Consider the following 14,708-nt stretch of genomic DNA (forward strand, 5'->3'; position numbering starts at 1 on the left):
TCTCTCTTTTCCTTTTTCGCTGTCATGGCGGAGCTCAAAATGCTTCAGAGAGCCGGAGATTTTGCCCTCACGGATGAGCTAGAGGATGAGACCAGCAGCCTTACGGAAAAACTACTGACTGACCATGCCCTTGGAGACAGCACAGGTCTCCAAAATGGAGTCGAGGCCTGGCCATGGATGCCTGAGTGGACGTCGATACGTTTGATCTGGATTAGATCCGATCCATGGTAAATCTAGTTTGACCAACAATTTTTCATATTTCACCCCTCTTTGCATTCCCTTTACAATTTTATCTCCCATATATATTTTACTCATCTTCACTCAAGTCTTTACCAAACTCCAATCCCCACTTTCTTTCCCTTTCTCAGTTTCTCCGCTTCTTCTGTCTTACGAATTTGAAGCTAAAAACATCACAAATGCCGCCACCAATGGGCTTCGATACCTCCTTCACCAACCCCTTCCACATGCTCTTCTTCTCTCCAATGAGCCCTGACCACATGATCCCCATGGTTGACATGGTCCGCCTCTTTGCCACCCACAATGTCTGCTCCACCATCATCACCCCCCCATCAATGTCACCAACCTTCATTGCACCGTCGACTCCTCTGCCATCAGTGCCCTCTCCCACTCTCCCCACATCATCCCCTTCCTGAACCCCACCGCCATCGGCCTCGCCTTCGGCTGGGAGAACCTTTTCGCTGTCCTCACTACCCACTTCAACACCTTCGTCATGGCACCCTTCCACTTTCAGGCTCTCTTTGTTGCCCTCCTCCACGACCTCTGTCTCGATGCCCTTGTCTTCGACTCCCTCTTCCCCTGGACAGCCGAGCTAGCCCTTTAAGCTAAAAGCATCGTAAATGCCACTGCCCATGGGCTCCGACACCTCGTCCATCGATCTCCTCCGCATGCTCTTCTTTCCCCTAATGAACCCTAGCCACATGTTCCCCATGGTCGACATGGTCCGCCTCTCACTACCTGTGGAGTCCACTCCACTATCGTCACCATCCCCATCAATGCCATCAACCTCCGCCGTACCATCGACTCCTCCGCCACTAGTAGCCTCCCCCTCTCCCTCCATGTCATCCCCTTCTCGGTCCCTATCGCCACCAGCCACCACCCTCGTCAATGCCACCAACTTTCACCGCACCATCGACTCCTTCACCACCGATAGCCTCTCCCTCTGCCTCCACGTCATCCCCCTCCCGAATTTGCCACCACTAGCCAAGAGAACCTCTCCGCCATCCCCACTGCCCACTTCAATACCTTTGTCATAGCACTCTTCCTCCAACTTCCTCTTCCCCTGGACCACCGACCTAGCCCTCGAGATAGATACATGTGTCAATTGCCCTTTCTCTCTCTCCATAGAGTCCATTGTATTTTTTTTTATCCACTTCCGTGAGTGTTGCGACGTGGTAGATAGAGGCCTCTGTGTTGATGCCATGCAGTAGATAGAGGTCTTGACAACACAGAGGCCTCCATTTAACACACACACGGAGTGTTACGACATGATAGATAGAGACCTCTGCATTGGTACCATGTAGTAAATGGAGATCTTGACAACACAGGAGCCTCCATTTAATACACACACACATATATATATATATATATATAGTCAAAAAAATAGAGAAAGAAATCTTGTAATGCGCTTAGCCAAGGTGGTACTGCCACCATGATTCTGAAAACTAATAGAGGTCAATGCGAGATAATTGATGCCAACTATTATCCTAGGTTAAGTTACACTTATTGCATGGAGAGCCTAATAGGTATATATTACTAAACCGATCTTTTAATTTTTATTTTGATTTTTGGGCAGACCATGCCAGACAAGTCAATCCATAGATATCCTTAATGCTTATTCTAAAATCCAAAATGTTGGATTATGGAATAATCTACGATTATTGTCAATATCTTGCTTGTTATAGAGTTTTAAAGGTCAAAATGGATTTTGTTGACCTAATTAATTTTGCATGCCATGCTATCTCACATTTCGAATTCATGACACCTAAAGTATAATGAAAAAAGCTTACCTATGCCGCAAAACCCATTTTTATTAAAATAATATTAATTATATTCAGAAAAAAAGGTATACTTTAGTTATGGGCCTAATTAATGACATGCTAACTAAGAAGGCATGCTTATTGCCATGTCAAAACTTCCTCATAGGCTGGGCCAGAAAGTAAATTTCCACACATTCATGGATGAGATGTTAGTGAGGGGAAATCCTCTGAATGTTACACCTTCCATGGTGTAACTTCTTTGTTTGGCATTTATATGTATATTTTGATGAAAAGAGACCACATACAATGGAGATATTCATATGTTTCTAAAGTATTTTCATTGGAATAATAAGTGACATTCGAGAGAGAGACCTTTTTCCAAAAACATTTGAGAGTTAGTGCAATACCTCTCTAATTGCAAACATGCATAGTCTAAATTTCAAGGATTGCAAGATAAATCCAATTGTGATATAGAATGTGCAGCAAGCGTCAGAAAAGTTTTCAAAGTGCGTCCACAATTGCCATCCATATTTCCTCGAAAACAATTTATGGTACGTAGCGAGTGTTCAACTCTGTGAAATGTTTTCGTAGGTGCAGCAAACAACCTCTATGATCAGGTACATCGAAAGCAATTTTATATAACAGATTTTCTATTGGAACATCTCACCGGATTCACTGGAACTACAATGCACATCTCACTGGATTCACTGGAACTCCCTTCTTTTTATTTTTTGGTAATAATTACAAAGAAGAAAATGAACTTATTTACATGGCCGACGGTAGGGGAAACCAACAGAGTCCCTCCGCACTAAAGCGGCTAACTGAGGAGGAAGAGAAGAAACATGCCCATAATCCTCAGCACAGTGTTGTCCTGCCAGCCAATCCGCAGGGACGTTGCCCTCTCGAAACACATGAATTGGCTTGAAAAATTCCAGAGAATCCGCCATCTGCTTAATTTCATTAACAAGAGGCCAAGAACGCTGCGTATAAGATGAGGTATGAGTAATCCAGGAGATGATGATTTCAGAGTCACCTTCCAGAATAACTCGCCGACCATGGAGACATTGGACGGTCACTCGCAGAGCTTCCCAAGCTGCACGAAGTTCGACTTGGGGAACGGACTCCGCAGGAAAAGTCCTACAACCAGCATATAGCACTTCACCCATATGATCTCTAACAATAAAGCCAGCACCTCCAGAACCTTGCTTAAAAGATCCATCGAAGTTGACCTTCAACACATCTTGGGGAGGGGGAACCCAATGAACCATCAAAGTTTTCGTCGGAGTGGAGCTGTGAGAGCCGCAGGAGCCCCAGTGCCAGGGAGTGCTGAGATTAATACCCTCCCTCGCCAGTTTGATTGATTGAGCAGCAATGATCAGAGGATCAACCACAGGGCCCTCAAGAATTCTTCCTTTCCTCGCTGACCACAGCATCTCACCATCGTCGATGTTGCCAAAACCACAAGACACCCCGCACATCTCACCAGAGCTCTCCTCTTCAGTCTCATCAACGTCGAGAGTCTCGCTAGGCTCGAAGATATCAGTCATGACCTCAAACTCTGCCTTGAGAGCCACCGTGTCGACTTCAGAGGCCACCGCATCCTTGGCATGTTCATGAGCAAGAGACGAAATGACCCCCTCGAAGTAGCGTTCTTTCCGGTCGTCGGAAAACGATCCGTGGAGAACGCTGCTGACGGCTTTAGACGACAGCTCAAGCGATAGGAAGCCGTCAAGATTGAAAACCACCAGCTTCTCGACGGTGGGAACGTCGGTGACGGCCGTAGGGATCATGTATCCGTCCTCGAAGCACAAGAACGTCCGGCGAGTCTCCTTGAACCGGAATTTGAACGCCATCGTGTTGCTCGGTCGTCGGTCGACATGGTCTCTGAATCGAGAGACCGAGAGGTCGAGAGTGAGTTCTTGACGTGGACGGAGCTGCATGATGACAAGAAAAGAGTGGATGAACAAACGAGAAGAAGAGGGTAGAGTTGCCGTGAACAGAGGTTGTGTTGCAGGGAATTTATAGGATGCGTTGAAGGAGAAATTTAGTAAATATAATGCGCTTTGGACTAGGAGTACGGAAGTAGTATCGGACTGGGAAATTAGCCAAAGTATAATCCGCTTTGGACTAGGAGACCGATTTTGATTAGGATACCGATTTGATTCTGTTTAGGATCCCGATTTGATTCTGTAACGGTATGTTAATGGGCCAACGGTTTAATTGACTATTGATCCTGTTTCGAGTCCGTTTAGGATACCGATTCGATGACCTCCTTCCTTTGTTGGGTGCCAAGCTTTCTTGCGCCCGAAGAATAGGAGAGAAGTGAGCCAGAGAGCGGTGGATTTGAAACGAGGATCACAAGAAATTTAAATTCGTTCGCCGTTCGGAGCTTGAGATCTTGTGGTTAGAGGAAGAATCGTTCGGTTATCCAGTTTGGACTGAGGTCGCACAGAGTCTATGGTGATAAAAAAATTTGTTTCAACGGCAAATTTACCTTCTTGCCGAGATCTGTTGGTAGATTTCAGAATTCAACATATGATCAACAATGCCGATCATCTGTCCAGGGCTGAGCTGGAGAGATGTGTATCTAAGGATAGCAATGGTTTACCATTGAACTCATTGTCAAAAAGGAAGAAAGACAGGAGGGATGCAAGGCTTTGACTGTTCGGATGCTCGATTCTGATGTTCTTGGTTGCCGTTGAATGATATCTGTCAAAGCTGACGTGGGACAGAACGCAAGCATTGTGCAACCAGTTCCCTATTTTTAACACCGGATCATGTGCTTTACTTACCGAGGGATGAAGGAATATAATAAACAAAGATAGCAGCAGCGCAATGCTGAAAGAGTTTAAGAGGTTTTAGTTTTTATTTTTTGAAGGAAATATTAATTTTTTATGCATACCTATACGTGAGATAACGGAGTTCGTAGTCCGAGCTAGATTGAACACCATGTTGTAATCTTTGCAGGCATTGCGTGGAGATCCATCTTTCCTTAAATTTAATCAACTCCAACATTCATACAGTGTGATCAGCTAGTGGGAAATGCAAATCCGACTCAATTTAGACTCGCATATGAATCCCTAACACACAAGATAGGTTTAGAACTTGCGCTAAATATCAAGATCACTATGAAAGTTTAGTCCAGATTACCCGTTAGTGTAGAATAAATTTAGAAAATAACTCCAAAATATTCATGCGTGTGTCCAGAGAACAAATTTTGTTCGAATGCAAATTGTATATTTAGAGGCTAAATCTAATACAATAGAGCTCTTGCCATCAATATATATATATATAAAATAGAGCTCTAGTCAGGTATGTGAGACCATACATCACTCATAATGATGTATGTATAGTTAGCATACACCCTGAAATTAAGAAATTTGATTGCTTAGATTATGTGCATGCTTATGTGCATGCATACTTAGCATGCACATAATCTATGTGGAATCAACAAAAAAGAAGAAATATGAAGTGGTGTTGTAATATATTTCGTGCAACAATCATGAATTCACATGTTATTATGATACTTATTTGTAATAATAGCTTGGTGGGAGGCACAAACAAGTTGGACCATCCAACCATTTACTTTTTAATTCTTTTTTTTTAAAAAAAACTCATTTTACTGCAACCAGATGCAAATAGGTGCACAATAACAAGGACATGAGACAAATATAAATAGCTGATCACAAGCTTCAGCAATATATTTTTGTCCACAAGTGGTGGTATTATTAGTGCAAACTAACAATATGTCTACGTCCATCACCCATCCTGTAATGATTTTTCCCTTTCAATCGCCATCACGGTGTATATGTCACATTTGTCTGTATGATGGCATATCAATATCATTTATGTGTGCTTATTAGAAGGGCAAGCACTAGTTTAAGGCCTTTATTTTTTCTCCTCCAAATAACTTAATTCGAAAAGACAAAAAGCATAGAGAATAAACCTAGATCAGAATGAGATGCAAAATTATGGGATCGGAAACCCAAAAAGGTAATTCCCCTTTCGACGCGCCATATCCCCAAACAGGTCTCTTTCCCTTGGAAATTGTCAAGGCATCGCTTCCATGACAAGCGTTAGAAGGTCACTGAAACCCCCAATTCCACTGCTTCTATAAGATTTACCTGACGATCTCTGATTCCCGATACAGGGGAGGAATCAATTCCATGCCTTGCATCAAACTGATCCCTGGAAACAAAAGAAACAAACAAACAAAAATTAGTGGAGAAATAAACGGTAATGGAAACCTCAAGATTCTCAACCTCTTTAATTAATAGTAACAGAAAGGAACAAGCAAGCTATGGAAAGTGGCACGTGTCATTCACCAATCACCACGCACATCACACGCCAGGGAAGTACACCGCTGTAAAAGCAATAACTGAGAAGACGAAAGAAAAGATTGAAAACTAATAGCTACGAGTAGAGAACTTGATGCACCCACTCGTGCAGTTCCCCTGCATGTATCGCAATAAATTAATAGTCTACTTCTTTTTATTAATTTTTTTGAGAGGAAGAAAGAGAGGAAACAAGAAACCCAGCTATGTATCTTTATCTTACCATGAGTACAGGTACAGTCCATAGAAAGTGAGAGAAAGGGAGGCACAAGCAACCACCATTCATGGAGTGCCCTCTGCTGTCGGTCGCCCCTTTCTCCACCGTCTGATCCCGAACCAGGAAGAGGAGCTATGATGAAGTCGGCGGCAGCGGGGAAGGGAATGATGGTGGGGTCGAGCCCGGGGCGAGCGGAGAAGCTGCCGACGCCGGGGCTGGCGAGGCTGCTGGGGAGTGGGGGAGGAGCCGGGGGCGGAGCGGCGTGGCGCGGTCGAGCCCGATGTTCGTGACGCGAAGCCGGAGCGTGGGGCGGCCGGAGCGGGCGGAGGGCCGGGCGGGGGAGGAAGGGGAGCCTTCGTCCCCCAAGGTCACGTGCATCGGCCAGGTCCGAATCAGGAACAAGAACAAGATCGAGAAGAGGGACACGAAGACGTCCAAGCCCAGGGAGAGGCTGCCGACGGCGACGGAGCGGTGCCCGTGTCTCCAGAGGTCGCTGTTCTGCTGCGTGTTCGTCGGTCGGAAAAAGGGCTCCGGCGGGCAGCCGTGGCGGTCGCTGTGGTGGCGGCAGCGGTGGTCGAGCCTCCGATCTGGAAAAAGCTGGAGGTACCAGCAGAGAAAATCAATCGAGAGGAACGAGGTAGATCTCATGAAACCACCGATAGAAATGGTAGGAGGTGGAGGAGGAGGATTTTTCGAATCGGATCGAGAAGGATATAGAGATGACGACGATGAGGAGGAGGAAATGGAGAATGAGGACGAAGAAGAGACGACGGTTTTCGTGTCGTCGGCGAGCACGACGCCGCCGAAGAACGCGCTGCTGCTGATGAGATGCCGATCGGCGCCGCACAACCGGGCGTCGTCCCTCGCCACGAACCGATTCCCGGTCTCTCCGCTTCCGCCATCGGAATCAGGATCTTCTCCGGCGGAGAAGGAAGCGGTCGGGAAGGAGGTAGAAGAACGAGAAGAGGAGGAAGGGGAGGGGGAGAAGTCGAGCAATGGGAGCTCGAGGGACGGAGGGGAGGAAGGAGAGGAGGGGTCGCGGCCGCTGGTGCTGACGCGGTGCAAGTCGGAGCCGGCGAGGAGGGTGGCGGTCCGGGAAGCGTCTTACTGTTTTTGGGCCAGCAACAGCGGCAACAGCAGGCAGCGACGGTTGGCCCTCGTTCACGAGGAGCGGCCCCCACCACCTCTCTCTCCCCCGCGGTAAACCCACGTCCAACGCAAATATTTCTGCTGGTTTCCGATTAAAATTTTGTTATTAGCGTAGTTGTTTGTTAAGTGAGTGGTTTATGGATCTACAAAGTTATGTGCAATGAAACTCCCATGAATACCTTGTCTTCTCCATCTGACACGAGAGAGGATAGTTTAAAGTTTTTTCTCGAGATCTATTATTTTTGTGGGAATCCGAGAATGGGGAGAATCTCCATCCACATCACTTTGCGGGACGGAGATGGAAGAGACCATCATATTTCTATGTAGGAGAAAGGAGCAACTTGTGTCCGTACGCGTCACAAAGAGTAAACTAACGTCACGGTCAAATGTCACCAGGCGTAAGTCTTCGATTTGTTTATGGTAAACAATTGGTTTGACACTGCTGCTATTTTTGCCCCGTTTCCTGCTCTCTGGATGGCCTCCGTGTTGCATCCACCAGGTGCCGTTGGACGGCGTCACCAATTCCCGACCGCGCGCCATCCACCGGGCATATGCTCTGGGATTTGCCCTGGTTCACTTGCACCTGGTTCAGTTCGTGCAAATAATTTCTCCTCCGGATGGGGGATGGTGGTGGACAACGGCAGTCTCCCACCACAATTGGTACGTCGGGGTTGAGTGCTGAGAGGGATAAAACTTCACATAGCGTCAGTGTTTAGACTGGAAATGGTCCTGGCTCAGCTGATTTGATTTGTCATGCGATTTAAATCTCACCAACGGCTGGGATGACGGATTACACTAGCTATTGCCACACATACCGTGGTGGTCTCGTGCCTATATACATAGGTTGGTCCCCTAAAATTTATTACTGCTCGAGAGGCTAACCATTGAACCGATGGTAGATAGCTTTCATAAGGTAGCCCCGGGTTATGTATAAGTACTCCCAAGTTTATGTATCCACACTTTTATTCACCGCATGTATGTATGTGTGCGTGCGCACGCGTGTGTGTGTGTGTATATATATATATATATATTCCTTTTTTGCATGTACATTCACACCATCTATGGTTGTTAAAAATTAAATGGGGGTATACCCTTTATTGTTGCATATGTTTATTTCACACATTGATTTTACGAGTCTCCGTGCAATTTCATATATGCAGGAGAGTACACATGCAAAAAAAAAAAAATTCTTAAAAAAAAAAAGAAAAAATAGAACTAACAGTCGACCACACTTGTCACAGTTTCAAGCCGCTGTTGCATGCCAGGGACCAATCTTGCAACCATTTACCAAGTAAGAAACAATTATTCCCCTCACAAATTGTTATATCAACGAGCCATCGAATATTTTGTGTTTTTGAAGCTCTTACCATTTATATGGATCCAAAATGGATACCGTTCTTGGTGACAAACATTCATCATTTAACAATCAACACCAAAAGTCACACGCTTAAAGTTTCCATAGTCTAACGGCCTTGCTCTCAGAACCTTTTTTGGTGACAGAGTCAAAATTCCAAACAGAGCTTTAGTCAAACCCCATGCAAGCAACTAGTTTAATGATGCTATTTATAAAAGATCAAGCAAAGTTGACAACAAATATTACCTACATCGACAATAGAGATCACCTACATCGGAACCAGTTGGCAACCGCTCGGGTAACACAGATCTCACAGGATAAAGTTACACAGCTCACGGGTAATGCTCATAGGGCCGGGCCACTGAGTCACTGAGTGAACTGTATTTCCAACTGTACTAGCTACCAGTGAAATCACCAAATAAAATGAGTTACCCATCAGCTCGTTACTTTTTCAATTTCAGATCTCTGTTCTGCTGACACTGCTCTACATGTGCACAAGCATCAAAGCTCCACAAGTAAAAAAACAATAAAAGCAAGAGCCAAAGATAAAGATCCAAATATAACTCTTTCATTGCAAATCATAGAAATCCGATCACAAAGCAACAGACTAATTGTCCAAGTCCACAGGAATCACCAAAACTTAACAATCTCAACATATAATGACGAAAGTAATAGTTCTTAACCTGCCTCGCTAACTAGTCTCGCAGTAAGCTGTAAAATAGTCCAGAGAATAATATTCAGCGTCCAAAATCTCCATCAGAATACCACTAAACAAATTAGAGAACTTCATGGGCGACCAGGATTTCCAGCTCCAACAGGGCGAGGTCCTTGCCCAGGCCTTGCCATATCATCCTGCAAGAAATGCAGGCCAGAAAGCAGTCAATATAGTTACTATATCATAACAGGGGCTTGCAAATCCTAGTCATAAATGCTGTTTCATGATTGGACCAGTTGACAGAGCTATTATGCGCAGCAGTTTCAGATATAGAGACCAGCACCTGCTAATATCAGTACAAAAAAGACTGTAACGTGTGATCAGGAAGCATTATAACCATATCCTCTGTGGGGCCTATTCCATCGTTGCCGCACATGGCGATACAGGCTTAACTATTCAAATTCCACCGTAGATAATAATTGCGATATGCCCGTTGCAAATCATTTTTTTTTAAAAAAAAAAAATTCGTGGTTCAGATCACAGCTAATTAGTTATCGCTGGAATTTTATCCGTACACAATTCATAGCAATAAAACTACTTTTTCCTTAATCATCTTGACTAAAACATCTTTAACCACACCCAACGTTTAGTTGAATGAAAACAATCACATCAAACTTAACTAAGAAATAGACAAATTGGCAGGGAGATTGCAACCATATAACAGTTTGGATACATCTTTGGCTGAAGCACAGAACATGACCACCCAAGGTGGGCGGAACAGATACCGCTTGCCGAATCGGCCAGCCGGCGGTATCGTACAGTACGCCTCCGTTCTATTCCGAACCGACGAAGGAAAACACGGACGAACCGGAGAAGAAAAAGAGAAGAAGAGAGAGAAATAGAGAGAGAGAGGGAGGAAGAAAAAGAGGGAGGAGAATCCGTCGGAGGGACCGTCGGAGGGCAGCCGTGGCCATCGGGTGGCGAAAAGGGCTCCCGCGGCTCCGTGCGGAGAATAGAGACGATCCACCTCTATTTCTCGAGACTTTTTTTTAAAAAAACTTTTTCAAAGTGAAGTCTGCAAAACCCTTGCCGGCTCCACTTAAGTGAAGCCGGCAAAACCCATGCCGACTTCACTTTGAAAAGGCTTTTTTAAAAAAAAAACCCAAAAAATGGGCGGATCGCCCCTGTTCCCCGCACGGAGCCACAGGAGCCCTTTCCGCCGACCAACGGCCATGGCTGCCCTCCGACGGATTCCCCTCTCTCTTTTCTTCCTCACTCCCTCTCTCTCTCTATTTCTCTCTCTCTCTCTCTCTCTTTCTTCCCCAGCACCGGCATGTGCCGTTTTGCATGCCAGAGCCGTCTCGGTTCTCCGCCGGGACGGTTCGACACGTTCCGTACCGGGTGGTTCGGCCCGGTACAGCATTCCGAAACCACCCATATGTTGGTATATTCCTTCTCTTTGGTAAAACATGATCAAGCAACCAGCACTTCAATAAGCAAAACAAGCAGTAAACACTTTATGGCTTTGGTCTAATGCAATTTATACATCAAGAAGCTGCCCTCATTTCGAACTCACATAGCATCACAACACAGATATATTGCATTTGGAAAAGCTAAAGACTAAAATTTTTTTAAGACAAGATGCTTCATATGAAAATATTTTGCCTTTTTTGGGTAACTAAATGATTTAACATTCAGAACAAAAGCTCTAGTCCAGGACAGGTCCGTCAAATTTCCTCCGAAACTGGTTAGCTCAAAATTCATAGCTAACATAAAAAAATCACTTTACATGCTTTAACATTAAAAATCACTTTCACGTGCTTTAACGTTTTCTGCCTCTTCTATCTCATTCTTATGCTCAATGCTGTGCATCACCTTAAACAGTTACATGCCAGGGAAGTGTTACACCTCATGTCTGCTTAAACTTTTCTAACAAAAATGAAATCTGAACCAGGGCATGCCATCTAAAAAATCCAACAGCTTAAAAGATGCTGAAAGGTGAAGCCAATAAATTAATGCCAACTTGAATGCTATTAGGATTGTTTTTGCAGTCACCAGTTCTTTAAACAGCTGTGAATAAGTAGCAGCCTTTACCAGCCTCAGCATAAATATGCCAGCTCAGAAGGGAAGAATACTGGGTAACTGGTTGAAGGTGTTTTCTTGTGAGCTGCCTACATTTTGCTACACCAAGGCTCACATTTTACAGACCTTGCATTGAGTTTCCCCGCTTCATTCCCTGCATCAGCACCTCTTGAGATCCCCTCCACTAAGCTCCACATCCTCCAACCTGCCTACACCTCATCCTCCTGGATTTCAGCTTTTGTGCAACTCTCTAAACATCTCTAATGCAATGCAATCATTTTTCTTTTGGGGCAACATTATGACAATGTAGTTGTGTTCTTGGTGCTGCTGTCTTTAAAGCTGCTATTGTTCATATTGACATGGGTGAAGTTGATGGTAATGCCACAATGAAATTAATGGTGATGCTACAGAAAGTGATGCAGCTTCAAATCCAAGCAGTCATACTCCCATCCTCCAACACAAAGAATTTTATGTTATGGACAGAGGAAGAAGGCTACATTAGCCTTCATTTCAACCCTTGAGATTGTAAAGGGGTTACCGCAACACACCAAGCAAGAAAAGCTCAATCTGTGCACATTGGCAAACTGAATTTTGCCTTCAGCTAATGACATATAAGATCACAACCCTGCTTTGTAAATCCCATGCACATATCGAATACCATGTGATAAACGTAAATGCTATCTCTGTAGTTCATGAGTGAATGAAAAGGACCTTTTTGAGTTTGACCCACATGCTAAAATATAGAAGGGCAGACAGGACTCTCAGAGAACTTTAGACAGCACTGCATGAATCACGTACTCCTCTACCACCCAACAGGGACTTCAGTTTTGTCATGATAACCAACAAAGTAGAAATGTATGGCTTGGCTGCCATATCCCTTAAATGACATATTAATATTCCAAGATGTCCAAAGCTTTCCCACTGAGCAAGATGGTGGTCATATGAGTCTCAAAGGCAAAGATGTTCCTTAATAAGCAAATCTACAAATGTTCTGCATCTGAGAAGAGGTGCTTGATGAATGGAAGTACTGCCAGAATTTAAAGCAGTATAATTTGGACTCTGCATTTCATTAGAACTACTAAGGGAGCTTGAAGGAAAGCTACCTGGAATAGCACATTCCTACTCTTGGTCATGGATAAGGATGCATTTTCTATGATTTCTATTACCAAAAATAACTCCAAAAAAAAAATTTGTAGAAATCCAAATGATTAGCTATGACTTTCAAATGACCATCAGAGTTCATCACTTGACTGATGTATTTCAATTTATTCCAAACACATCAACACTGGCAAGTGCCATCATTGAACCAAAACAGGCTAATATAGATCCTTTTGGCCTAGCACATGAAAACATAGCACCATGCCATGCTATCTCATGACCTGCACAACATAAAATAACCTTCAATCTTTCTGCTTCTTCACCAAAACTAATGACCACTGCTTCCCACGAATATCAACAGCCTTAAGGATCCAATCAACCACCTTCCTTATACAAAGGAATTCGTTGCTGGCATGTTCTTAACCACATGACTATAAATAGCATTACAAGATCCCACCACCTCATTCAATTAAATGATAAATCATGCCCAGTTGCTGACTAGCCTCAAATCTAAAACCAGATTAAAGCCAATAAAGCTTATAAACCTTGCAATTATAAGATCCTTTGCCAGCAAACTAGCATTCACCCACTCAAGGCAACCCTCACAACATGCCTTTAAGATCCATTCTGTCAAGCAAGGCACAATGCCAGGATTATGTAAACATTACCGCAATCATGGAGAAAAAAAAAGAGGAATTAAGGCAGAATTCAAAGAGAGATTTATGACCAACATTGGATCTTTTTCTTTTCTCTTTGATGGGTAAAGTCAGACTTCACTGTGGCCTTGCGTTAAGAAATAAGCCTTGTAATCAAACAAAATCAGGAAAAGTAAAGCCTAAAAAGGTTGGATAGGCTCAAGTTAGGGTAAAGGTTAACTTTGGCAATAACTTCTGACCACATCATAATGTTAGCAGAACAAGACTCATTAGTGAATACATAATTGGAAGAAAAGGTTCAAAACCAAAAACATTGACTTCATACATCTAGAACGACAAAGGAAATATTACAATGTAGCTAGTGAATGGCATATAAAAAATATGGCTATGATATGTATAAGACTGCCATAATTTAATGTGCTGTCCATCTCCTGAAGCAACATTTCCCCCTTTTCAGTGTTCCAGTACTTCTGGCTTAAAATTTTACAAAGCAACTATGTAAGTTGGTAGTATATTTAGATCCCCTAAATTAACATCAATTAATAATACTACAGCAAATATGTTTTGCTAGAGTTCCATGCAATGAGCAACACGTGCACTAAACTTTCTTAAATACGTTCATACCCCTTAAAAAGGGAGGGGAGGCCAAAAAGATAGCAACCAATTGATAACTTTTTCATTTAAAAGGAGGAGGGAGTGGTGGGGGGGGGTCGGGAACCGATGTAGTGATCAGCAAATAACTTTTAAATTGAAAACAAGAAGCAAACCGATGTAGTTGCAATAACATGAAATTAAGCATTAAAGGAGGTATGAATAAGACTGGCAGAGCATGTACACTAAGAAACTAGAACATAAAGCTGTTAGAATCCTGAGAGTAATACCCGGCGTCTGAAACGCTGTGGTGGCTCACGGTTCCTCCTAGCCTCGCGAGACCTGACCCTGACCACATGCGAGTGAATCGCACAAGAGACGCAGTATTGCATCTTCGCATACAGCTTCGGAAGAGTGTATCCTAGAGGATTCAATAATATTTCAGTAAGAAGAAAAAACAAAAGAAAGTAAAATAAGCAACAGAGAAAACATCTAAGAGAAGAAACTACAAATAAGATCAAACTCACCATCATAGACACAGGCCTCCTGGACATCCCTCACAGCAGCCTGCTCAA

General features: G+C 43.8%; 2 protein-coding genes and 1 pseudogene across 2 annotated transcripts; 1 reads left to right on the top strand and 2 right to left on the bottom strand.

Annotated features, from left to right (window-relative positions):
• Positions 1 to 2,758: 2,758 nt before the first annotated feature.
• Positions 2,759 to 4,008, bottom strand: LOC114914796 (uncharacterized). The gene has a single exon (XM_029268330.2). It carries the CDS (start codon positions 3,935 to 3,937, stop codon positions 2,759 to 2,761), a length of 1,179 nt encoding a protein of 392 aa, XP_029124163.2. The 5' UTR covers positions 3,938 to 4,008.
• Positions 4,009 to 6,165: 2,157 nt separating this feature from the next.
• Positions 6,166 to 7,889, top strand: LOC105057070 (uncharacterized; annotated as a pseudogene).
• A 1,708-nt stretch (positions 7,890 to 9,597) lies between these two features.
• LOC105057069 (small ribosomal subunit protein eS26) lies at positions 9,598 to 14,708 on the bottom strand (the record flags this gene model as incomplete). The annotated part of the gene is given in 3 exon segments (XM_073248501.1): positions 9,598 to 9,903; positions 14,424 to 14,554; positions 14,661 to 14,708. Coding segments are annotated over 3 exon segments (245 nt in total), but the record flags the coding sequence as incomplete, so codon positions are not given.

Source organism: Elaeis guineensis, chromosome 14, assembly GCF_000442705.2.
Source record: "Elaeis guineensis isolate ETL-2024a chromosome 14, EG11, whole genome shotgun sequence".
Classification (NCBI taxonomy): Eukaryota; Viridiplantae; Streptophyta; class Magnoliopsida; order Arecales; family Arecaceae; genus Elaeis; species Elaeis guineensis.

What these genes read in the sequence shown, in the direction of transcription:
- LOC114914796 (XM_029268330.2), bottom strand. Translation starts at nt 3,937, where the DNA reads ATGCAGCTCCGTCCACGTCAAGAACTCACTCTCGACCTCTCGGTCTCT.